The sequence below is a fragment of the Tiliqua scincoides genome, chromosome 7 (assembly GCF_035046505.1).
Source record: "Tiliqua scincoides isolate rTilSci1 chromosome 7, rTilSci1.hap2, whole genome shotgun sequence".
NCBI lineage: Eukaryota > Metazoa > Chordata > Lepidosauria > Squamata > Scincidae > Tiliqua > Tiliqua scincoides.
The window spans coordinates 70,879,679-70,907,184 of record NC_089827.1 but is presented as its reverse complement, the minus strand read 5'-3'; the positions used below and the strand labels follow the sequence as shown (position 1 = coordinate 70,907,184).

Here is a 27,506-nt window from a genome sequence, read left to right as displayed (position 1 = left end):
CAAGCCCCGCTTGTTATGTTTACAGAAAAAAATGTCACAGAGCTACCGTGCAGTGTTGCAAAGATTCAAGTAAAGATTGCCGAGGCCAGATGTGTAACGATGGGCACGTGATTGTCTTGTTAGCACTCATCAGCATGGTATCACAACCTGGCCCACTAATTACAGCAAAAGCATAATTAAAATAGATTTAAAACCCTAAGCAACTGGATCCCATCCAAAATTGTACAACAAATGTAATTATGTCCTATTACGGCGAAGACATTTTCGAACAGACTTCACTTTATTTTAATTGCAGAATGTAACATTTGTTACAGAAAGCCAAATTCACAGGCGGTCTGTTCGGTTATTATAATACACATTGTTGTGAAGAATTTTGCTGCAGTTTTTTGGGGCTTTACGTAAGTGGAAATAAGAGAAAACCGATAATTAATTATGTGAAGTGAGTTCTTGAAACATTCCTTTAACATTTTATTTATAACCCTGAGGGAAGGAGTATTTCAGCCTCCCTTAATGATGGTCATTGGGACTTCCCTTAATCTTCTAAAATGACCTTTAGTCCTGCTCCTCTCTAGGTTCTTATCACACTGCTCTTTACACAGGATTCAGTTCTGCTTAAAAACACATGCTACTAATGAACATTGTAACTGCAGAGGAGAAGAGGCATGTGGCAAGCTGTTGCCCTCTTCATCACTAACTTAATTCATTCTGTTTCTCAGCACTCTTCCTAAAAGGGTTAGAGATAAAATCAAAGGATGGGGTTTTAATTAGACACAAGAGGCTTCCCTCTGTATCTCATGACTAAAGCACATTTGAAAACCAGCTTCGTTTTGGCTTTTCCCATTTCCCTAGAAAACGTATGATTAATAAGTTAGTGTTGGTAAATCACTTTCAAGATAAGAAGCGCTGTGTAAGTGTTTGTGATGCTCTGTGGGACTTTCAAGGAACTTTGCTAGTCTGATAGGTCTGCCATTAGGTCACTGCTTGTGAGATACCATCCTGACTTCATTTTACCTTACTTCATTTAGCCTTGTTAATGTTGTACAGAATTTCTGCAAGTGTAACAAAGCTGCAGGGAGAGTCAGAGTAAGTCAGAGAACTGGTGAAAGTGGGGCAGGAGACAGACAACTGTGGGTTAGTGAATGGCACTTTAATGAGTGGGCTGAGAACTTGAATGTTTGGGAAAGAGATCAAGAAAAATAAATGGAGATCCACAGCACAATTTGAGGCTCTGCTTGCTCCACCAGAGCATGCGCTACACCAGCACAGATTGTAGCAAACATGCCATAAAGCATGTTGCAGCAGTGTCGGAATTAGTAGCGCAGGCAGAAAGACCTGTGCCAACCCACCAATGCCAGTGCAGGCCTCAATGTGCACCAGAGCTGGTAAGCTCTGTGCTAGGCAGCGAAGGGGCAGGAGCGGGCAGGGAGAGAGTCCCAGAGGATGCCAACACAGATCCACTCGGACATGCACCAGCAATTTAGCAGGTGCAAGTCCAAGGAGACCTATCGCTGCAGCTGAGGCTTTGCCCAGAGCAAGGGAACCTCCAAACTGCAAAATTCCCCTGCAGAATACAGTGCAGGATGTGCTATATCAGCACTAGGGAATTTCAATAAGATTGGGCTGACAGTCTTATTTGTCAGTCATTTGCTTATTTAACTATGGGCCTGTAATGAACCCTGAGGGGCTCTGGCTGCATGAACATTCTTATTTGTAATATACAGAAAATGCCAAACACAGCAGCAAGGCTACCCCATTCACATATACTAATGTTCGGCCCTTGTGTACAACTTAAGTAGTTGTTGGGTTGTTTATATTTTTTTAAATTTGAACTTCCTCTGCAGTGTTCTGGAGCAAATGACAATGGCAGGCGCAGAAGGCTGTTTTCTGTCTATAACGAAACCCCACCAGATATTGCATGTAGAAAGATACTCTGCTACTAATACTACTACCATTTATAAAGGGGTTGTGGGGGTTTTTATGTAACAATAATGGCACAGTTGTTACGCATTTGTTCCAGTTGACTTACTGCAGTGTAATGTTTTGTCATGGGACTATCTCACTCAAAGTGGAATATTTTGGACCCTGTTCTATCCAACTTTCCAGTGCTGATGCAACCTTGCCAATGGGTCATGCATTGCATCCTGAATTGTGGAGAAGGGGTTAGTCACAGAGGCCTCCTCAAGTTCAGGGAATATTTGTTCACTTACCTTAATGCTGCACTGCAACTGCATTGGCGCTAGAAAATTGGATAAGATTTGGCCCTTTGTGACCAGAAAAATGTGACTCTTCCCTCAGTGAATGTGTCTGTTGCACTTTCTAATTGTGAGGTTGTTGTACTTCCTGGGGTGTTTTGGTTTATGGCAGGAGTTCCAATTTATGTATTGCAACACCCTGGGAAGTTGCAAAGCACCTGCTGGGGGGTCACTTTACTCCTGCCCCGGCAGAGAGACTGTGGTACAAGCCAAGCAGTGGCAGGAGGTTCAGCGTGGCGGGCAGAACTGCATCATGCAAAAACCTTGCACTGCAAAAAGGTCTCTTGCCCACCTTGACCCTCTTACCACTCTGTAGAGACTTGCAGTAGGCCTCCAAACCTGGAAGTGACATTGCTGAATGATGTGTTTTGTGTCATTACATTCACTTCCTGGTACCAGGGAATTTGCAGCCAGTTTGAGAACCTCTGGCTTGTGGTATCACTGCTAACATAGTGTAGTTTCATCTTGGTTGAATTTTTTGTCTCTTGTCAAATGTTGTCAAATGTTGGATGTTGCCTTGAGCACCTCTGAGTAGAGAAGGCAGCTGATAAATGTCACACATTAAGTAAGTAAGGGTGCAATCCTAACCCCTTATAAGGCAATGCAGCTATGAGGTAAGAACAAACGTTCCCTTACTTTGAGGAGGCCTCTGTGAGGGACACCCAACTGCAGGATGCAGCACACGTCCCATTGGCACCGCTATGCCAGTGCTGGAAAGCACTCACATACGGGGTTAGGATTGCGCCCTAGATGAGAATCTGTTAGATAGTGTCTTCCCCTGGGGGCTGGGGATAAGAATAGGCCCTCGGTTTGGCTGTACTTGTCGTAAGAGGCGACTAAACAGCCACCAGGTAGATGGGACTCGTCAGCCTGGGAAGGCAGCTCATCTGAGAGAAGGAAAACTCTGATCCCAAACCTCCACTGCCTTGTGGCTACATCCAGTTATGGAAAAGGCTTCAGGAGTCAACTTTGAGGCAAAATCCGGAGCCGGAGTCCCCGAGGCAGTTCATGGCTGAACACAGTCGCGTTCTGGCAACTCCTGCGACGCCGCTGGAACTAACCGTATTGGCCTCTGCCTTTCCATTGGACCATTTCAGCGAGGTGGAGAGGGGGGATTTGCTGCATGGGTAACAGCCTATCCTCCATACCTACTTTACCCAGGCTTCGCGCACTGGAGAGGACACTCTGTTCCAGAACCACCATTCAGAGCGTGACACCATGGTCTTTCGAGACTGAAGGATGCCAACAACAGTAGATAGTGTCTGTGATGTTGGTGGTGATAAGCAATACAAGTCTCCCTCTCACTGGTTCCGGAGGGAGGGGAGAGAGAGTGTGTGTGTTTCAGAGAGTAAGCTTGAGAGGGAAGGGTGGAGGGAGAATGAGTGTGTATTGCCTCCCTAGGGTTGGACCTCACTGCATGTCTTTCTGGATATCTTTTTGGGGGGATCATGTTGGATTGTCATTTTAAAAAGTAGGTCCCGGTGCTAAAAACTTTGGGAAGCACTGGCTTAACCTGCTGGAGGCAAGTCTTCCTGCTGCCTCCCTAGAGAGTGCTGACATAAACACTGTCTTTTTTATTATTGGGCACACGGAGGTAGCTCTCCCTTTAATTGCTTTAATTGCACAGGTGTCCTTGTCTGTTTTCTCCTCTGCAAGCCACCATAATTACTGAGCTGATTGGCAGCTCTCCTTGTTCCCCCTGTGTTTGTGTGTGTGCTGCTTTAAACATAGCCAAAAGGAGTAGCTTGGGAAAGACCAATAGTATTTTTTTATTTTCTTTTTAGCTTCTGGGGTCTTTTACTTCTTTTTTTTAACTTGCTGTGTTAGGTGAGGCTCTGCCTCCCTTGCCTGCACATCACTGATAGGATTCATTAGTTTATTTTTTATTTAATACCTTCTTGACTGTCTGTTTCCTAAGAGCAATGCTGTTCAAACTTATTCTGAAACAAAAGTTTGTAAAGCAGCACATGGCAAACTATATCCCTGTGCCTTTTGTTGTTGTTTGTTTGTTGCTTTGGTGCTCTTTTGTTGTGCACCCTTTGGAATTCTCATTCAGTAGCGTTTGCCACTAGCATAACTATTCCCCTGTCAGACAATTAGAAGTTATCCTGCATCCTTTACTTAGAGAGTGTATATCACTGTACTATTGCAATATCAGCTGCAGTGCTGCAGATAAAATCTGTGGGGATCCAATTCTCTAGCATTCTCTGGAACTTCAGCATTTCTGGTTACAGCACTGCACAAGATCTCCTTCATTTGTTTAAGGCTGCAATCCTAACCACACTTTCCTGAGAGTAAGCCCCACTGAAGAAAATAGGACTTACTTCTGAGTAGGCCTGGTTAGGATTGTGCCCTAAATGGTCTAAAATATGATTTGGGCATGCTGTGGCTCATTCTGCAGAAAAGCCCTTGTCAACTTGTCACCTTGTTGTCCTCTCCGTACAGAAACCGGCATTTCAACAGGGGCTGCTTTGAGGTGGAATGTTGTGGCAACTTCCCTCTTTACTACAACTAGTAGTACCGTATTTTTCGCTCCATAAGACGCACCTGACCATAAGACGCACCTAGTTTTTAGAGGAGGAAAACAAGGAAAAAATATTCTGAACCAAATAGTGCAATAAAATATTTAATAAACTATAACAACAGAATAACATTTGAACCATGTAAAGTGAACAGCAGTCAACAGTGGCATTAAGAACCATTATCACTGTCATTAACAAATGGAGAGACTTAAAGGTTTGAGTACTCTAGTTTTCTGGAAACCCCAAGAACTCATTATCGCTAGAGTCAGAATTTATGAAGCTCACAAAAGCAGGTGCACACAAATAGGGGATCACATTATCTTTCTGCTACACTGATGTTCTGCCAAATTCCAAGCCACTGGGCCTCGTGCCCGCTTAAGGCTGATCAGTCCCCCTTGTGCAACTCACCAGTGCAGCAAGCAAAAGTGAGTCCAGTTCCAGTCCACAGATGCCAAGTAAATCAGTCCCATCAATCAGAGTTACCAAATCAGAGTCCAGAGCCAATAAGCCAAATTACAGTCCAAGGTCAGGTTCCAGGTAGGTCAGTCAAATCCATCAGGGTATCCAAGTCCAGTCACAATCCACAGTCAGATTCCAAATTCAATAAACCCAGTCAGTCTCCTCTCCTACCTCCAACCTGCACTCCTTCAAAACCCACAAACCCTTTCTGCCTCTGGTACTCCTTATATCCCTGAGGGCCCTATTGCCTTCCAGTGGCTGCAGCTGTGCAGCACACTCTGCTGGATGCCCAGGCCTTACCCTTAAAGGGGCCACTGCTGACACCACATCTGCCTCCTCACCAGATCTTCCTGGATTCCAATACAAGGGGGGGGGGAGCAGATCTCTATACAGACCCATGCAAAAGCAGGGGAAAGGTGTGGGGGAGGGAAGATCTCTGTATAGACATCACAGCAAGACCAGTGCAAAACCCCTTGCACACAGAACCAACAGATGGAAGTGGGGGGGGGGGGGCGCAGATCTCCATACATACCAGTGCAAAAGCAGGGGAAAGGTGTGGGGGAGGGAAGATCTCTGTATAGACATCACAGCAAGACCAGTGCAAAACCCCTTGCACACAGAACCACACAGAACCGTCAGGTGCTCACTCCCTGGGCTCCCTGGACTCACTCCCTAGGCTCCCTCCCTGGGCTCACAAGCCTGCCAGGGGCTCACTCCTAGGGATGCTTGGACGGAGAGAAGCCTGCGATTGACTCATTTCGCCTGGAGATCAACTGGTAGCTCTCAATCGACATAATGAGCACCCCTGCTCTAGGGGCTTGCTCAGCAAGACTGCCACCCCACCCACGCTTTCCTGGGAGTGAGCCCCAGTGACGCTGAGACTTACTTCTGAGTAGACACGCGGGCTTGCTCAGCAAGACTGCCACCCCACCCACGCTTTCCTGGGAGTGAGCCCCAGTGACTCTGAGACTTACTTCTGAGTAGACAGGAGGGCTTGCTCAGCAAGAGTGCCACCCCACCCATGCTTTCCTGGGAGTGAGCCCCAGTGACGCTGAGACTTACTTCTGAGTAGACATGCGGGTTTGCTCAGCAAGACTGCCATCCCACCCACACTTTCCTGGGAAGGCGAGCAGAGCAGAGCGGGCAAGGGGCGGGGCAGGGGGTGGAGTTTTTTTTTTTTTTGCAGTATTCGCTCCATAAGACGCACACACTCCCCCCCCCACTTTTTGGGGGGGAAAAATGCGTCTTATGGAGCGAAAAATACGGTAATTGCTAGTAAAATTGCTAGGCACCGTGCAACCTGAAAAGGAATACAAGCCCTGTATCCATTATAGACTTGAGTTGTCGGAGGGCACAATTGAGCAGGAAGATTATTTCAATGGGGCTCATTCAGTAGAATTGCCCCTCCTGAATTGTTCCTAAAAGGGCTGGGAAGAAGAATGCATTTCTGAAAAGGCTGAAGACAAAACGTTGGGAGGAACAGTCTGAGAATGAGAGAGCTTCGTAATTTTCTTTGCATTCCTCCTGCCAATTTTCAAATGCCAATTTGGACCATGTCAGGGATTACCATAGTAACCATTTAGCCTCTTTTCAGATCTTGTATTTTCACTTTAGTTTAACAACTTGCTGAACTGACATTTGAAGCACTTTGTACTGTACCTATGACAGATAGGATTTATTTATTAAACAAAAAGAAATAAATGTCTTGTACAAAACACCGTAATGAAAAGAGTAGCAATTGGATTCTCATGGTAAATTGGTGTAATAGTTTTAGACAAGCTGTGTGGTGTAAGGAAATACTTGATGTTGGAAATTTGTCAGTGAGTTTACTGAGAATGTGCACACACAGGCAGACCTTCCATCATATTTTATCTCAGGAGATTATTGCAGTAAGGAATGAATACACAGTTTGCTTCCTAAGAACTTGAGAATGGGCTGGCAAGATCACATCAGCATAAATTTAGTTCAGCACTATAATTGTCGAGGCACACCATCTATTTTTAAGGATATGTTTATCTATTTTAAAAACAAGTGTTAAGACATAGAAATAACACACAAAATGCATTAGCGCAAGTTTACGTGGAATAGCACATACGATCCGAACAGCTAACTGAAGAATGAAATGGGTTCTGCCCTCAATGGCCCTACTAATAAATGACCCTCCCCCAACTTCCACCACACACCTGTGGGCCGTTCACCGCACACCAATGTGCCACGGCACAGCAGCTGAAAACTGCTGATCTAGTTTCATGTTAACAGTTTCTGACAGTGACCAGTCAGATGTATAAAGAAGCAGGATGTGCTGGACCTCCTCTATTATTTATTTCCAGAATGTGATATCAAAGTATACTGCCACTGTACATGGAGGTTCCTTTTGGCCTTCATTAGACCTGCCCACCATGAATTTGTCCAAATATTTTTAAAGCCTTCTAAATTATTAGCTGTCACTACACCTTCCACAAGTAAGTGCAGATGTGCTGTCAATCAGCTTCATTCTGGTGACCCAAAGTTCTAGCTTTACTAGAGAGCAGTGGGAAAAAAAATCACGCCATCTATTTTGGCCACATCTTCAGAATTTTACAAACCAATGTCAAGCCAGTCTGATAGTCTTTTTTATTCTAAATGTAAAGTCCCCAAGTGCTTTATTTTTTTTCTTTAAGCATTTAGACCAGTGATCCCAAACTTTTTAGCACCAGGACCCAGTTTTGAAAACAACACTCTATCGGGACCCACCTAGGTTTACTAGACTTTTTAAAAAAGATCTAGAAAGAAGCATTTTATTTGTATTTATAAGTAGTAATAACCAGAAGAACCCTCAAACATTTATCTCCCCATATTTACGTTTGCAAACTGCAGGAACTCAGCTCCTTGCAGGACAATTAGCAGCTACAGTATCTGATTTTTGAATAGTTTTAGGGCTTGAGGCAATTAGTTATCTGATCTTTCCATTGCCCTTTAGCAACCCACCAAAAAACAGGTCACAACCCACCAGTGGGGTCCTGACCCACAGTTTGGGAACCACTGTTATAGACCATTCTAACACAGTATCTGAACATCCTGATGCTCCATGTATTATATTGCCATAAAGATGAAAACATTTAGTATTCCATGATGAAAAGAGTGGCACACATTTTGTAGATACTCATAAATAAATGGAGGGCTCAAGGGGAAATTTGGAGTGGCCCTTAATAGAAAAGCTTTGGATTCAGTCTCTGCATTTTAATTGATCCACTCTGGTCTGTAAACTGCATTCCATCTGTTCCTTCTTTGTATTGCATATTTATAGCACCAGCAATGTTCATAATGCTTGACTGAATAAGAAACAGGAAGACAGGTCCCCGCCCCAAGGATCTTACAAGCTAACGATCAAGGCAAAGGGAGGAGTGGAAGAGGAAGGCCAGGGTAATGGCTTGGCTCCAGGTTATCTGAGGTACCCCCATCTCCCATACATTCTGGCTCGCTCTCTTAGGTCATCTAAGGGCGCTCTCCTTCAAGTGCCACCTTTATCCCAAGTTAGTGAGATGGCAGCACAGGGATGGGTCTTATCTGTAGTAGCACCACAACTATGGAGTTCCCTACCGAGGAAACGAAGAACTACCCCCTCCCTCATGGTCTTTCTGTGAGGGCTCAAAAAGTTTTTGTTCCATTTTTCATTTGGATGATGTGTCATTATCTGTGTCTCCACAGCAGTGTTTTGGTTGTAAATAGTTGCCCTTCTCCAATTTGTTGTTGCCCTTATTATTTTATATATTGTATATTATTAGTTCTTGAATTGTAAGCCCCCTTGAGCATTTGCTCTGGCATAGGAAAGGTGGAATATAAATCTTCCAAATAAATAAATAGGAAGAATATGTATTTAGTTAGTCAGGGATGAGGGCAGGCCGAAAGCTTCATAGAAAAGGTGGCTTTTCAGGAGGAAGTTCAGGAGGAGAAGAAGAAGCATCACAAAGGTGTTCTGGGATGGAATTTCAGGCAGAGCCATTACTAGGGTGGAGTCTGAGGGGCACCTGCCCCAGGAGCTCCACCAAGCGGGGGTGCATGACATGACAAGCAGGGGTGCATACGAGGGTCACACCTGTATAATCTGTTGAACCACCTGACTCCTTTAAGCAAATGTGAACTCTTTCAGTTGGTACAAATATGAATTTCTCTTCCCTTCCTCTTATTCTCACCCCATCCAGAATAAAATAGTAAATTGTCCCAATTATCACAAATTTGGAGGTTTGGCACAAAAGTTGTTTCAAGGGGCTTGGACTCTTTAGAACCTGATCTTCTCCTCTTCTCCTTTTGTATCTTACCTGTTTTTTCCACTTTGGTCTTGCTCATTAGATTGTAATCCTGTGGATAGGACCTGCCCTTTGCTTTTATTTTTGTATAACACCAAGATTTTTAAAGTGCTTTATAAATTATTACAGTGTGGATTTAAGCTTTTGCACCTTTGATACTAATGAGATGTTGAACTCTCTGTGTTCTAAGATCCAGCAGAAGATGCCTTTACATGTGCTAATTATAACATCTCTGTTAAGGACTTGCTGGGCGTGAACATTCCTTCTCAAACCAAAAAAACATTCGTACTAAAATTATTGTTCTAAACTGCACATCAGTACAAAGAAGGAAATTAATGAAACATAGGTGACTGACAATAAGTGGTGCTGTCTCGAAAAGTTGCTGAGGGACACTTGGAACTGAATAGTTCCATTTTCATCGTCCTGACACTCAGTGGAATCTGGCTGTCAGAACTAAGCTAGACTCTGAAGATCATACCAGAATGCTCTTGCCTTCTTCTTCTTTTTTCTAGCACTGAAGCCACTCCCTTCGGGTGAGCAAAGTTTGACTTATTTTTGACTTTCTCTTTTTTCTTTCCTATTTTTGAACTCTGGCTGCCTTCAATATACTTTATAGGCTTAGCGAAAGCTTAAATGAAATTTCTATTCTACAACCCCTATTTATTAGACCAACAGCCCAATCCTATGCGTGTCTACTCAGAAATAAGTCCCATTAGAGTACGTGGAGCTTACTCCTAGGAAAGTATGGATAGGATTGGGCTGCAAGGCCCCAATCTTATCCACTGCCAGCAGCACTGATCCACCCATGCCAAAAAGGTGTGCACTGCATCCTATGGTGGGGGAGTGATTGAACAGTCTGCAGTGAAAAATATTTTGTAGTTGCCACCAAGGAGAGGAAGGGAACTGGGAAGTTTTACAAAGGAGATAAGATCCGGCATGTGCCATTGTCGTTGGATCCATCCCCTCTTGCCTCCTCCCCACCCCTTGCTCCTTTCCGTCCCGCCCAGGATTAGCCCTCTCCCTCCCACTCCCTTCCTCACCCCTCCTAGTGCTGATCCCACTGTCAACAAATATGGTACTGGAAGATTTGCCGCTAACCACCTACAACTGCACTGGTGGCCTGTTGCACTTGTCAGCAATATTGGTGAGCATGTCAGGATCCAGGCACTTCCATCTGGATTCTGGCACCTTAGCTGGCTGAACCACCATTCGCCTGCCTGAGCCTGTCGGATAGGATTGGACTGCAAATGCTACAGGTAGCAAACAGGTTTCTTTCCGGGTCTTTTTCTCCCCCTTTATTGTTCATGTATAGCTTTAAAAGGCACACAGTAACAAGACTTTCACAAGATGGAAGCTTATTTCTAAAGCCAAAGTTCAGGGCTCAGATACAAGAGAAGTTATATGCATGAAGACATTGTCTTTGATTGTGCTCAGAATGTCTTCCCTTTGCCACTATGCAATGAAAACCAGCTAATATTACATAAGAACATAAGAACATAAGAACAGCCCCACTGGATCAGGCCATAGGCCCATCTAGTCCAGCTTCCTGTATCTCACAGCGGCCCACCAAATGCCCCAGGGAGCACACCAGATAACAAGAGACCTCGTCCTGGTGCTCTCCCCTACATCTGGCATTCTGACTTAACCCATTCCTAAAATCAGGAGGTTGCGCATACACATCATGGCTTGTACCCCATAATGGATTTTTCCTCCAGAAACTCGTCCAATCCCCTTTTAAAGGCGTCTAGGCTAGACGCCAGCACCACATCCTGTGGCAAGGAGTTCCACAGACTGACCACGCGCTGAGTAAAGAAATATTTTCTTTTGTCTGTCCTAACCCGCCCAACACTCAATTTTAGTGGATGTCCCCTGGTTCTGGTATTATGTGAGAGTGTAAAGAGCATCTCCCTATCCACTCTGTCCATCCCCTGCATAATTTTATATGTCTCAATCATGTCCCCCCTCAAGCGTCTTTTTTCTAGGCTGAAGAGGCCCAAACGCTGTAGCCTTTCCTCATAAGGAAGGTGCCCCAGCCCCGTAATCAGCTTAGTCGCTCTCTTTTGCACCTTTTCCATTTCCACTATGTCTTTTTTGAGATGCGGCGACCAGAACTGGACACAATACTCCAGGTGTGGCCTTACCATCGATTTGTACAACGGCATTATAATACTAACCGTTTTGTTCTCAATACCCTTCCTAATGATCCCAAGCATAGAATTGGCCTTCTTCACTGCCGCCGCACATTGGGTCGACACTTTCATCGACCTGTCCACCACCACCCCAAGATCTCTCTCCTGATCTGTCACAGACAGCTCAGAACCCATCAGCCTATATCTAAAGTTTTGATTTTTTGCCCCAATGTGCATGACTTTACACTTACTGACATTGAAGCGCATCTGCCATTTTGCTGCCCATTCTGCCAGTCTGGAGAGATCCTTCTGGAGCTCCTCACAATCACTTCTGGTCTTTACCACTCGGAAAAGTTTGGTGTCGTCTGCAAACTTAGCCACTTCACTGCTCAACCCTGTCTCCAGGTCATTTATGAAGAGGTTGAAAAGCACCTCTTCATTTCGCCTCTATTCATTTCGCAAGACGGAGAAAAGCTTCCAGGTACAACAGTGTGACTTTCAGGCAAGCTTGAGAATGAGCATATCTCATTCTAGTATTAAGCAATGAGTACAAAAATAACTAGGATGTGGAAGGGTTCTTCAGATGGTCACCTGCAGAAGATACACGCTGCACTTCCTAATCTGCAGATGCTGTTCTTGGATACGGTGAGCTTTGTGTTCAAATTTTCTATAGTAACAAATGTTTTGATATTGAGTGGTTCCTGTTGCCCCATCTGAGGACAGCTTCACATGTTAGTGGAAGTTGCAAGTTTTCAAAAACTGCTAAAGTACATTTGAGATATCAAACAGTAGGCTTGGTTTGCTGGGACTTTCACTCCAGATTACAGTTTCTAATAAACCTTCCAGCAGCAACAGAATTGTCTAGGTTATTGCAAATTATATTAATATCGTTGAGAGATGTCCATGTCTACAAATCCAAACAGCAACTGATTGAAATATTTCCATAACATATACTTGTAGATCCGATTTTGTTTTTTTTTATAGAAATACTTCTTTTGAATTAAATCTCATTCGTTTAGGCATCAAACCTCTTGATTTAAGGACAGGAAGATTAGCATATTCTGTCACCACTACACCCATTGTTTTCCATTTTTCCATGTTCGCACGTGTGGCTCAAAATAAAATAATAAACCAGTGCTGTTGTGCAAGACAGCAATAGGTGAGGAAAGAAAAGGTTGGGGGCAGTAAAATAGGGCAGCCGCCAGTGTACGTCTCTGAAACTCTAAACTTGCATTCTGGGCAGGTTCAGATCCAGAACTAGGGTCAGTTTAATCTTATTTGAAGCTAACCTTGTTAATTAAGCAATTGCATATCTCTGAAATGCAAACTATAGTTGACAGATTCCTTAATCCCCAGAGAGGAGCATAAAGACAGCTTGAGCTGTTAGACAGTTGAAAGAACCTATTAGCACTGGTGAATAATTGTACCGCTTTTCCATTTTTCCATTACTGCTAGTTTGCTAGTTTTATCCATCAGCCCTCTTGTTCTTATTCAGTAGAATTTAAGACATGTTCATATGACATACAACAGGTTAGGTATTTTCTTGGGTAAGGGATATACCTACTTAATAAGGCGGTGGACATTTTTAGAGAACATCACGTCTTCCCCTGTTTTACCAATAGAAATTGATTCAGTAAAAGACATATCCTTCATCACTATATCATACCTGGACACAAAGGCCCGTCATTGCCAGTTATGGAATGGATAGGCATGTAAATGTTGCTTCCTCGCAAAAACCAGCACAAAAGCCCAGCTATATGCATGGACTTATAGTACCTCACAGTCTTTTCCAGCAGTAATACACTATGGTAGAACGTCTAAGCATTTCTAAATTATAGCATTATCAGTTTTTCAGCTCTTGGACTGTGTATATATACATAATGCTTTCAGGCAGTATTCATTTTGCTCGCTTCATCATCTATCGGCTCTGAGCTGAAAACCAGCCAGCTAGATATCAGTGATTGCTGTTCGATAGGAGAGGTTTGTCCTGGATGTGTCTAGAGAATGTTTGTAATTAAATACAGTCAATTATCATTATCTGCTAGGGTTTGGATACTGAATTAGTGGATTCTGAATCATTGATCCTGTAGGATCAGTGGGTTTGGGGGAGAATCAAATTGACCAACCATGCAAATTTTCAGAATATGTACAGTACTTTCAAAGTGGCTGCCAATATCTTCAAAATGATGACCCCTAGTCCCAGGAGATGATCCGAATACTTTCAATATGACCACCGATATCCCCAAAATGGTTGCCACAGATTCAGAATGGATTCGCAGATAGCTTCAGAATGACCGTAGATGCCATGGATAGGCAAGAACAGACGGTAAATGGCTCAATGGATAAACAAATCAGTGGGAACAGAGTGCGTGGATCTAGAGGATTGACTGTAAATACTCGTAGCTCTTGGTAAATGATCAAAATATTTTAGGTGGTTTTCGGTTCTAACAACATAGTTGGCTCTGCCAAGTCACATCTTGTATAAAATCATCTATCTATGTAATGGAACATATGTAATAGGTCTTTGAATAAGGGACCCCTTGTTTTTTTTTTTGCCCTGTAAAGTGACATTGTACAGATGGGTATCAGTTCTGCAAGGAATGATTTGCTCAGACTGATTTCGCCATGCTTCTGAGACTGTGCATTTATCCAATCTGGATATCTGTCTCCAAACCATACTTTTTAATCTCTGGTACCAGCATTTTTTAGATTCAGAGACAGTCTCCTTAAAATGTGGATATACATTAACTAAACTTTAAATGACTATATATGTCTTCTACATGAGATATTTAAAGATCAGATGAAGACAACCCATTATTGTTTGCCTTGCTCCAATATAATAAGAAAAGATTGTCTTTGGATCAGCTACAATAGCTATATAATTGTACTTTAATTATTGGAAGGTTTTAGTGGTTGACTTTTTATAATACTTGGTAATCCAAAGAGAACATCCTTTGAATGCCTTACATTTCCTCTCAGTGTTGCACCCAAAACTGTTCTCACAGAGAGGAGTTTAGCAAACATGTTTGAGATAATAAGTTTTCCATGCTGTCAAAAGTAATAATGTTAATGTGCCATTCTGAGTTAAATTAATTTTGCTTGGCGCAGTGGCTTGCCTAAATGTGAGTGACATTTAGAAATGTGATTGGGTTGGAGCTGAAAAGGAATGAAATGGTACAATGCAATGAAGTGCAACCCTTAAAGGATAGATTGCAATTGGATAGAGAAATATGTACTTGTGGGTACAGGGATAGAAAATGCCATTCTGTCATTCATTTTGAGGGGTGATTAGTGCAGTTGATTCTTTATTCCCTTCTCTTTTATTTCAATATCAGTTCTCCCTTTTGCTTAAGTTAGGAGAGGGGCAACTTTGGGGCTTTGGAGCCTGCGCTATATCTCATGCTGGCAAGCAGGCTGAAGGTGTCCTCAGGGTAAAGGGACATTTGTAAAGTCCCAGCCTGTGCAATGGGGCTACCAAACATCCAGCACAAGTCTGAGGAGTCCCTTGTTGGGCATTCAGGCCTGCCGAAGCCCCTGCACTGCCTGGCAGGTGCTTACCTTCTCCTTCAGGCGTTCTGACTGGATCCAGTGCCAGCAGGACTGTGCAGGCCTTCCCACCGGCACTGCTTACTCTCTGGGTGTTGCAATGAGCTTTACAGCATGTTTGTGACACAGTGGTTGCTGTTCCAGCATACACCAACAGTAGGATTGTGCCCAAAGTCTAGTTTCTGAATCATGGCCTCCTGATTTGAATGGAAGTGTACCTTTGTGTTACGCTCCCATCTCTCAATCTTGGGCCACAGCCTCTCATTCTGCAAGAGGCGACTGATTGTAATCACTTTGAAGCTGATGATCCTGAAGTGGCACATTCCTTGCTTAATGATGATGTTTTTTTCCCCAGTAGACTTTCTATTTTGTTTGTGTCTTTTATAGAAGTGCTTTCTAAAAATGGTTTAAAATAATTATGAATACTATACGAGCAAGGCTGACAGAGGGTGACTCACCACAATATTATGGTCAGAATGATTAATCTGCGCTCTGTAGGTGGTTAATTGGCACAATTCATGAGAATACAGACTGCTCCAGGAACGAGTGCCCCAGCTGCTTGACCCATCCCTGGGATTTCAGCAACTTGGAATGCTCAAAAGTTGTTGTATAACAAAAAAATGGGATTTGATCAGAATAAACAAGCTGGTCCATCATGGAAAAGAACCAAGATTTCATTGGGGGGGGAAATGGTACCCACAGTTATGAAGAGTTTCTTTTAAATACAAGTTATAATATGTTTACCCACATATTTCTGTTTGATTAAATGGCATGACACGTACATATGTGATCAATGGATTTTACCCATTGTGACCATCAATGGATTGTACCCATATTTTTAGCAATTTTTACATTTGTACAATTTGTATGTGGCATGTCATTGTATTTATAAAAGTAGTAATACTGGCTTGTATCTGAAAAAAAGTTAGTCATGTTTAAGTACTATACTATTGAAATTAATGAAAAAGTAGTAGTCAGTGGGCTTTAGTCATGACTGTCATATGACTAAATCCCATTAACCAGGCAGGAGGTCTGGTCTAGAGGGTAGAGCCTCCATTTGCCTGAAGATTAACATCCACAAGGTCGCCAGTTCGAGGCCACCGGCACCGTGCGACCTTGAAGCAGCTGGCAAGCTGCAGCTGAGCTGTTCCATCTGCTCGGAGCGTGGGAGGATGGAGGCCAGAATGTTAAACCAGATCGGAGCGTAACATCTTGAATGTGGTGGTTCTTGAAAGAGAGAACCTTCTTTCAATTTGTAAAAATCCCTGCATGGATTTAATAAGCCTGCCTGTGTAAACCGCCTTGAATAAAGTCTTGAATAAAGACCAAGAAAGGCGGTATATAAATACTGTATATTATATATATATTATTATATTAACCATGCAAAGGCTGACCTACAAATGCTGGTGTGGTCTAGTAGCTTATATCTTAGGAACATAATTAGTCCTAGCTTCACATTTTCACCTTTAGAGCTAAATTAGCTCTCTAGGGACATATAATATTCTTTCTTGTCTCTCTCTACAAAAGTGTGTGGAATTCCCGGATGTAAATCTGTGCAGTAGATGATTCATTTAGATTGGATTAGCCCTCCATAGGTTTTTGTAATAATCATTGTCATATATAGCATGTAAGTTATAAACAAAAAGATGCAATTGTTGTACATTAAATAAGAATTTGGCAAATGAATATCCCCAGGTAATTCACTGAGATGACAGTAGAGCAGTAGCATACCTGGGGGGCAGGGAATCACGATTTCAGGTGGAGCATCGTGAGGCACCCCCCAGCCATGCCATCCCCTACCGATCCCACCCACTGCCTTCCTTCCAGAGGTCTTTGGAGGGGCCCTCCAAAGGCTTCCTGAAGGGAAGAAGTGAGCGGGACCAGTGGGATGGGGTGGCAACCCAATTGGTAGGGGGTGACAATTTGCATTCGTGGCCCTGGGCAGAACTGGGGCCAGGATCACCACTGCAGTAGAGGCTTACACTGAGCTGTTACACTCCAGAACTAAATACACAGGAAGCCCAATTCGACATAAATCCAGATGTGGCAACACAGCAGCACCAGCGCAGGCTACTGTGCATCCCGCAGGGAATTTTTGCCTGCTGGAGACCTCTTCAGGGTAAAGGGACATTTATGCCTTTGCCCTGGGGTAAGTTCCAGCAACCGCAATTGGTCAAATAGGAGCAATGCTTCTGCATTGTCTGCATTGATCCATGCAGGTGGATTAGGTCTAGGAAAGGCCTCAAGATTTGGCATGCACCAGCACCACTGATCTTGCCCCTTCCCAGGCCCAATCTGCCCACCTCTGCCTTATCTCCCCATTCGACACTCCCCTGTCCCATTCAGCCCCCTCCCTGCGCACCCTGCACAGGACTTACTTGAGCCAGTGAGTGTTGCTCCTCCAGCACCAGCAGTAAGGCTTTGGCGTGCTGGTGGAATGTGCGTTCTGCTGGCATGGGCCTTTGATAGGATTGGGCTGTAAATAAATTTGTCCATCAGTCACAGAATGAATAAGTTGCTTGTCTTCTTTCTTTGGGTTTTGCTATATTTGTTCACCGCTTTAGTAGTTTCCCAGGTACATACTTCTCAAAGTTCTATCGATGGCACATTTAAAGATTGAACTAGGAACATAATTATCTATCTTTGCTATCGTAATTAAATTATTTCCTGACAGATTTTTCCTGTTAGCCAAGAAATATTACTACAGAGGTATTGGGCTCTGCCAGGAATAAATATCCTAAAGTTCTCGTAATTATCTCGTAACTTTATCCTAAAGTTGTCTCCAGAACTTAGAAAGGATCTCAAGCTCCCCCTAGTAGTGCTTTAAATTTGCTCTACGTAACCCACATTTCCAGCAACTATCAAATATATTATACTTTTTTTTTCCATTGATCCAGTTTATAATTGTTTCATGTTGGTAGGAATAGAAGGTTAAGATTCATTTTTAAAGATGCAGGACCTTGTTTTCTGATTTGATGAGTATATACACAGTTCAGCTGCAAACACAGTATCTAGTTTGACCTTTTCCGTTTTAAATGTATTGATGTCCTATTGTAATAGCTCAATTTTCTGCCTGCTAGACCAGACAGATAGTTTATTTAACATAGACCCTAACAACTCCTTTTTGACATTTTCAAACAAGTAGTAAGTTCATTGCTAACCCATGCTGCAACAGGCAGGCCAGCTGGCCTGCACTGTATCCAGTGCAGGGTTAGGGCTGGCTGTGACACAACCTGGGGCAAGGGGAATAGATTTTGCTTACCCCGGGTAATGCAGTAGCAGCCGAATTGGATCCCTGCCACCAAAGAGCTGGCACAATCCGAGCAGCCTGATGCTAGGCCAGTAAGGGTGTTCGGATCTGGCCTAAGTGCCAAATCCTGGCTCCACTCCCCTACTAGGCTCAGCCCTTCCAAGGCCCACCCACCACTTGCCCTCCCTCCACCCTGGAATGCCCAAGTTCTGTCCTTCCCCAACCGTTCCCAGACTCCTGTGCTGGCGCCCCACCAGCATCACAAACTCACCTGTCCCAGGGCTTGCTCCAGCACAGGGAGGCTGGCGCACGTCCTTGCGCTGTGGCCTCCCTCCCTCCTGAGTCATTGCAGACATGCCTTACAGCACATTTGCAACCCTCCTCAGCCAGCTCAAGGGACTTGCACTGGCCAATAGAGTGCTTGGGATTGCACTTTGAATCTAAATAGTAAATATGGTCAGGGTGACCAGACATCCTCTTTCTTCAGGACATGTCCTCTTTTTTAGCCTTAAAAAATAACTTTAAAGTCCTCCTTTTCCCTGGGAGCAGGCCCTCCAGGTGGTACATAGCCTTCTTGTAATTAATAAATTATATGTAATAAAGTTTTCAATTTAATAATAATATAGCTTTAAGTTAACCATATGAAATCAATATATTTTTAGCTTTTGTTTTGACATGTCCTACGTTTTCCTTGGAAGTCCTACATTTCGAGCTGCCTTGTCCTCTTTTGCAGTTATGACATCTGGTCACCCTGAATATGGTCTTCATCTGTCCTTGCATCTGGCCCACTTCACCCCAGCAATGTCTTTTCTAGTGGCTGTCTGCTGGTGTTCTTTTGCATCTTTTTAGATTGTGAGCCCTTTTGGGACGGAGCCATTAGATATTTGATTTTCTCTGTAAACCACTTGGTGTTGAAAAGCGGTATATAAATACTGTTGTTGTTGTTGTTGTTGTCAGTAAGAAAAATAGTGTGCTGGTCCCCCCTCCCTGTGTTCTAACCTCGATACAGTTTGGGAACATTTCCTTATAATTTGGGAAAAGGTTACTCTCATCCACTCAAAAGCGAGAAGTATTGCTTCTTTCTGTTTGGGTCGAAAAATTAAACCTCATCAGAACGTGTTTCCTTTTATAAAAGCATGTAGAATAACTGCAGGCTATATCAAAATGTGCATTCCCGAGAGATAACTGTAGAGTACATGAGAGAATCTGTTTTTCCTGGGTTTTTTTTCCCCTTGAATACCTCATTAGGAAGCTATTTTATTAGGACAGATACGAATATGAATAAAAAGGGGATGCTCTTTTTTCCCTCTATCAGGATGGTTTCTGGCTTAGTAGGGCTTTAAATGGTCCTTTATTGTGAAGGAAAACTACAGTGCTAGTGCTGTTTGTTGAAGCTCTGAATTCATCTCTGTTCTGTTCAGTGGTAGCAGTTTTGTATTAGGACATTATCAAGCTGCTTAAGCAGAAGGAGCTGTTTTGATTGGCAATTGGGCATTCGAAGGAAAGAAGTTAACCTCTGCAAACCTCACAGTTGGACGGTTCTAGCACTAGCTGAAAATTTCCACCCAGTGATCAGAGCAATTGGCTACAATAAATCATTTATAAGGCTGATAGCTAATCATAATGACAATACGGCACCTCTGTGAGAGAATCACCTCGGCAGAGACCTTATTCTATACATCTTGGCCTGGCAGGAATTTGCAATTATCTTACAAAAACACACTTCAAACAATGGCTTTTTATCGTCATACATGGACCACCAAATAGTGTTAAACCTTTATATATCTATATACACACATACAATATGGCATGCTCAAAGACTTGAGATTGGAAGGTATAATTTTTCCTTGAGGAGTTTCTTTAAAGTTCTCGATTTATCTATGGAACACATTGGAACTGGTTTGAGCTAATATATATGAATTGTGTAGTGTGCTGTATGGGCTTTTCAAAGAGTGTGTGAGCTTTTCTTTTGAGGAGGACGTCTTTTATTTGCAAAGTTTCCGAAGTTGTGGCCTACAGATAGCTTACCAGTGCTTTGTAGAGCAGCACTAGGAGCATGCTCTTGGACCTTCTCTGAACTCACCTGATAAAATACAGCAGGAGAGATTTTAATGTACATTTGGCATTTTTCAAATATTAGGTTAGAATTATACTCCAATGGATACTGTGCCCAAGGCAGTAAAGCAGTGTTTCCCAAACTGTGAATCATGACTCACTGGTGGGACTGGGCCCAACACAATACTTCAGGTGGTACTGAAATGATTTTGGGAGGCCCCAGAAGCCTCTTTTGAATCACAATTGACCAGCAACCTACTCTACTGGCTTCTGTGGACCTCAGAATGACCCATAGAAATGGACAGAAGTGATTTGCATTTTCTGGACACAATTTCCAGTTTGAAAAGTCACTTCCAGTCGCTTCTGCAGACCATTCTGAGATCCACAGAGGCCAGTAGAGTGGGTCACCAGCCCAGCATGGTGTGTAAGAGGCCTCCAGGGCCTCCCAAAAACATTCTGGCACCACCAAGAGCATCATGTCACAACCCACTGTGGAGCACAAGGTGGTTCATGACACTGAAAGGTTTGGAAACCACTGTAGTAAATGATTTGCTCAGGTGATTATGGATGTTAAAACACCATCTCTGAATCTTACTATATGCTAAAGGCTACACATTATAATCAGGTGATTGTGGTGCTTTCAGAAGACACAAAATATCTCCCGCTGACAACAAAAATTCCACCACAGTCTTTCCTTATCCCTGTTCCTTTCTGTTGTTTCCTACTTCTTCAGACATAATGTTTGCATGGGTAAGAGAGGATAGAGGGAACCCCCGACACAGTGGAGATGGAAGGACATAGTGGACATACTGGAGATGGAAGGACATAGTGGACATACTGGAGAGAAGGACATAGTGGAGATGGAAAAGGTGCAAAAGAGAGCAACTAAGATGATTACTGGGCTGGGGCACCTTCCTTATGAGGAAAGGCTACAGCGTTTGGGCCTTTTCAGCCTAGAAAAGAGGCACCTGAGGGGGACATGATTGAGACATACAAAATTATGCACGGGAAGGACAGAGTGGATAGAGAGATGCTCTTTAGAGTCTCACATAACACCAGAACCAGGGGACATCCACTAAAATTGAGTGTTGGGCGGGTTAGGACAGACAAAAGAAAATATTTCTTTACTCAGCGTGGTCTGTGGAACTCCTTGCCACAGGATGTGGTGACGTCATCTGGCCTGGATGCCTTTAAAGGGGGATTGGACAAGTTTCTGGAGGAAAAATCCATTATGGGTTACAAGCCATGATGTGTATGTGCAACCTCCTGATTTTAGAAATGGGTTATGTCAGAATGCCAGATGCAAGGGAGGGCACCAGGATGAGGTCTCTTGTTATCTGGTGTGCTCCCTGGGGCATTTGGTGGGCCGCTGTGAGATACAGGAAGCTGGACTAGATGGGCTTTTGGCCTGATCCAGCGGGGCTGTTCTTATGTTCTTAACTACAATTCCCAGGAAGCCTTGCAGGTCTTCTTGTTCTCTGGTGTGCTCCCTGGGGCATTTGGTGGGCTGCTGTGAGAAACAGGAAGCTGGACTAGATGGGCCTATGGCCTGATCCAGTGGGGCTATTTTTATGTTCTTATCCCAGCCAACCAAAAATCATATAGCGAACATGATGAGCATTACCTTTGGGCCCAAATTTATCCAGCTTCAGTTGTGCCAATGGAGTGCTGCATCCTGCTGAGGGGGTGGGGTAGTCATGTAGGTCTCCTCAATGTAAGGGAATGTTTTTTCCTTACCTTGGGGCTACATCAGCACTGGAACATTTGGTAGGATTGGGCCCTGTGAGTGGTAACATTTTTGATCTCACTGCAGCTAAAATCTGCTGCTACTCTTCATTTTGTATTTCTTTTAATTATTTCTTATTGTATGCCACTTTGCTGATCTAGTTTTTTGTTCTAATCTAAACAAATGATCTATACCAGTGTTTCTCAAACTGTGGGTTGGGACCATGAAGTGGGTCGCGAGCCTATTTCAAGTGGCTCCCTTCATTTCAATTTTTTAATTTTAATATATTAGACTAGATGTTACCATGGTATGTGACTGCATTTGGGGAAATGTTACAGGCCTGAACTTTTAACAAGCTACAATGTATATGCTTTTAACAATGCTAGTCAATGGGACTTACTCCTGGGTAAGTGTGGGTAGGATTGCAGCCTAGGATTGTTAAAAATTTTCCTACTTGATGATGTCAGTTCCGGTCATAGCATCACTTTTGGTGGATCCTGACAGATTCTCATTCTAAAAAGTGGGTCCTGGTGCTAAATGTGTGAGAACCACTGGTCTATTAAGGGTTAAGGGACTGTTGTGTCTGCATAGACTCAGATGAACTTTGAAAGTCTTGCTGCTATACAAAAAACTGTCTTCAGTTTATCATCATAGTCTCCAAAAAGTAATCACGAAATTAAATGGAATGCCATAAGGAGAGCTGTCTATCAAAACCAAAAATTGAACTGAAATGCCTAATTAGAGTGTTCTCTGATTCTGCAGTTTTTGAAAGCAACATCATTACCTCCTCAGGGGTACCATTGTGCATGGAACTAAGAAGACAGCAGGCCTAATATTCCTAATTATCATTACTGAGCAGCATGAGGTCTTCAACATGCACCCTTCTAGCATCTTCCATTTCAGATATTTTTACATTGAAGACAAAGCTGCTGTAATTTGTGTCTGCAATTCAACCTTCCTCTATTCTAAGGAAGCATGCTATTTTAAGGAAGGTTTTTAGATGTGCCACACAATTGGTTATAGCTGTTGGGTTGTCTCTGACGCATTGTTGATTTCTGAAGAAAACTAAGCACTTGCAGCCATTAATGGCATCTGGTGTGACTATTGCATCTCTCCAAACAACACTTGCGCTGTTGTCTGCTTAATGTATACAAGACAAAATGCCTCTTAAAAGCAGTCTTTATTAGCAAGCGTGATGAGAATGAGCACAGTCCATTGTTTTTCTGGCACAAAAAACTAATGAGGTGCCGACTACTCTCTCAACTAATCCTATCTTCAAGCTGAAGGGGTGCTAATAATTTGCAGCAAGCAAACTGTGAGCAAACAAACACACTTTGGCATGCAAAAAATGAAAATTTCACATGAGAAGTGCACCTGTTGCCGTTCTGTCTGACACTGCCAGTATTACATCATGGAATGAGTACACTTATTGTGTTGGCAGCCTGGAAGGAGCATCATTGATTAACATTATTGAAAGGTGGAGAAAGTAAAGCTGGTTTGGAAAGTCAAACTGTAATGCATGATTATTTTTTGTCAATTTCTGCATTGTATTATTTTCAGTAGCCAGCACCCTGGGCTACTTTCAGTTGATTGGCGCCCAGGGCAGGTTGACACGATCATGCTGCCATGTCATCCCCTGTGCAATTGTGTCACTCCCCCATGCTGCCATGCCACCCACCCACTCCTTAAATGGTTCTGATTTTGAGTCAAACGGAACCAGGGACAGACAGGAGGTCCTTCAGCCTTCCACTTGCCACTCTGATCACTCAGGCCATGAGCGCTGTGCACCCCCCACTGAGATCCTGGAAAACCTCCAGAGTTCCATGGGGGGGGGGACAGCCCACCCCAACCATCATGCCCATGCTATGCTTTTGATTATTTTTCAGTGAAAAACTATGGACATTGTTAAAAGTATGCTCCACCCCTTTGAAATCAATGGATTGTGTTTACAGATAAGCATTTAAATCCTGTAGATCAGGGTTTCACAAATTGTGGGTCGCGAGCCACTTTATAATTATTTATTTATTTTGATTTGCTTGATGATGTCACTTCTGGACATGGCATCACTTCCGGTGGGTCCTGGACAGATTGTCATTCTAAAAAGTGGGTCCTGATGCTAAAAAGTTTGAGAACCGCTATTGTAGATTAATGAGAATGAGACATGCTTAACTTTCTCTGCATTGTGTTCAGAGAGTTATTATAAGCTTGACAAGTCCGATGTCTTTGATATCAGGTTAGATATCAAAGACATCGGACTTGTCAAGCTAATAATAATTATGTTTGCAAAGGGGCTCCCAGAACAGTTCAAACTTCAGGGCCCCAAAAGTGCAGGTCTGCCACTGGATTTATTAACAAGTGAACTCTCACAAATGCTGGTCAAGTCTGGATTTTTCTGTTGTCATTTATCCATCACCATGTGTAACATCAAAGACATTCCTGCATCAGAGTTTATTTACTTTTCCCCCTTTACTTGAATAACATGGGATTCATTTCTTTGACTATTTGCAAGGTGGCTTGAAATAAAATAAAAATCCATTTCCAACCATGATGTTCTTGAAGTGCTCTTTGAAAACAAAAACAAAGACAATGACTAACAACTCCCTTGCTTGTTGTTGCAGCAAGAGAAGCTAGGTGACATCTGCTTCTCTCTCCGCTACGTGCCTACTGCTGGCAAGCTGACAGTTGTCATCCTAGAAGCAAAGAATCTGAAGAAGATGGATGTGGGAGGCTTATCAGGTAGGCTGATAGCAATGAGCATATAGCAAATTTGCTTGTCAATAACAGATCCTCGCTATTGAAAACAGCTAGTTGCTGCTCATATGCAGGAATTAAATTCACATTCACTAAGATTGAAATCTGCATCCATGCAGTGGACTTGAAGGAAGGTGGTTGTACAAGCAGTGTGTGTGTGTGTGTGTGTGTGTGTGTGTGTGTGTGTGTGCATTTCTTCATCCCATCTTGGTCCTACACTTGTCCCTATTGCAGGGAGGACAGAAATTGGGACCTGCCAGCACAGCCAGTGCAAGGGAAAAGCCCTGCTGGATCAGGCTAAAGCAGGGGTGTCCAAAGTTTTTGGCAGGAGGACCACATCATCTCTCTGACACTGTATCTGGGGCCGGGGGGGGGATAATTAATTTACATTTAAAATTTGAATAAATTTACATAAGTTTACATAAATGAATATATTAAAGATGATCTTATATAAATGAATGAAGGTCTTGCAATAGCTCAAGGCCTATAAAAGGCCTTGCACAAAGCAAGGCTGGCCTTTCCTTTGCTGTTGCTGCTGCATCACAGACGTGAAACAGCAAGCAGTGGAGGGAGCCCTCATCCCACAGCTCACGTGAGAGGTCAAACAGTCACCCTCACACTGAGAGCACTTGCGTCGGGTCAGTGCGGGCTCCAGCAAATCTCCACAGGGTCAGAGGCTCATTGGAGACCGGGGGCTCCCTGAGGGCCGCATTGAGAGACCCTGAAGGGCTCTCAGTTGAGAGACCTTGAGGGCAAGTGGCCCCAGGGCCAGGGTTTGGGCACCCCTGGGCTAAAGGCCCATCTGATCCAAAATCCTGCTTTTCATGACATCACTTCCGGTGGCCTACCAGTTGCCACTGCCTTGTTCAGCCCCTCTACTTCCAGTTAGTACCTAAATACTGAATCACAAATGTGGGGAACAACCTTCTGTACATCCCTTGAGTGGATGGCTCTTATGCCTGAGTTTTCAAACTACAGTAAAAGCCGCCTTATCCAGTCACTAAGAATAGGACTAACCAATTACCTGAATGTGCTGTATGCACATGCATACACACAGACCAAGCTGCCCTCCATCAGGGAACTCTAAGAATGTCTCTAGACACATCTCCATCCCTAGAGGGTGCTAGTGGAGCACAGAGCAGCAGTGGATAAAGAATCCTGTAAGATAGGTAAGTGTGGGGAGGGGCTCAGGGGTGGGGAGGTTGTTTAATTGACTTTTGTTAAGCAACCCTTTTATATAATTGTCATCACTACCCACTATGGAGATGCTGGTTAAATGAGTTTTCCCGTTTTTTTAGTGCCATGTATTGCAGCATTCACTGTACTTTATAGACCATGAAGGTAAAGAACTTGATGTGCCCACTCAGTAGTTAGATGATGGTACAATTTTAATAATGTGAACAACTGTTATTTGGTACAGAGAACCATTACTCTGATGGCCCCAGAGTCAAAGAAATGGAAAACAGTTTCACCACTTGATTTTTGGGTGAAAAAAATACTCACAACTTTTCTTCAAACAAAATAACTGTATCCAATAAGAGCAGGATCCCTGATGTGTTTTTTAGGGTTCCCGGCCAACATCGAAACTGAAGTTTATTTTTTCATGAAGTTTCAAGGATTGCATGGTCTGCCAACCTATGACTGAAAACAGTTTCTCATGGTATATGCAAATACAGGGATCTTATCTCTCATAGAATTCACGTTAAGTGATAACTTGGCATATCTTCTCAGTGGGAAGATAACATTTGTGCTTCCTGCAGCTAACATCGGCGTTGCCCCAAGCTGTGTGTCCACACAGCACCAAGTTGAGCTCCACACAGCTTGGAGTTCAACCCTGTTTATTGTTAAATGTCCACAGGCCCTGCCCTGCCCCCACGCAATCATAGAATGGCTCCGTGCAGTGGTGGGAATTGTTTTAGGAAACACTGCTGGGCATCTTGCTAATATCTAAGACCAGTCTGAGTGGATCAGAAAGCAGAAATATATGACCTGGGAAAAGGGGAAATGCTGTCTTTTACTTTGTGGGAATCTGGAGAAAATTCTCCTGTATAAGTGTATGCATTGCCTCATGTGGATCATTTAGCAGTTCTGAGGCACCATTTATTTATTTATTTATTTGTTCCCTGTCCCCAGAGGAGGTCTCTAGGTCTCTAAGTCCCTGCCCTGTACCTTGTTCTTCCAGTTATCTGGCATCTGTGTATATTTCCAGGCACTGATTGTATTCAGTACTGCTGTGAGACAACTCACAAAATGTTATCCCTCAATGATATAGTCACATTTCAGTAGTTGTGCTTCTGTGTGGTCATATATTCTGCGTCTCATCTCTGTGTGTTTGGATTTTAGCACGTCCAAAAATATTCTCAGATATCTTTCTGAGTTTTGCATTAACAACATGGTATTTGTGGAGTAACACCAAGCTGGGGTAGGGATATAGTTATTACTCTATGATGCTTTCTGTGTACGATAGCCTGTATAATGGCAGATGAGACATGTGTAGTGAATTCTGGCATTGTAAGCTTATGATTTGTGT

The 27,506-nt window shown here is 43.3% G+C and overlaps 1 protein-coding gene and 1 long non-coding RNA gene across 3 annotated transcripts in view; one reads left to right on the top strand and one right to left on the bottom strand.

The window, feature by feature from the left end:
• Nucleotides 1-27,506, bottom strand: part of LOC136656874 (uncharacterized) — a 126,387-nt gene that overhangs the window by 1,681 nt on the left and 97,200 nt on the right. The window lies entirely within an intron of this gene.
• The window catches only part of SYT1 (synaptotagmin 1), a 156,443-nt gene that overhangs the window by 51,589 nt on the left and 77,348 nt on the right, over nt 1-27,506 (top strand). For both annotated transcript variants that reach the window (XM_066633269.1, XM_066633268.1), the window contains exon 6: nt 24,844-24,961. In XM_066633269.1, the coding sequence (XP_066489366.1) occupies nt 24,844-24,961 (118 nt within the window). The remainder of the gene's footprint in view (nt 1-24,843; nt 24,962-27,506) is intronic.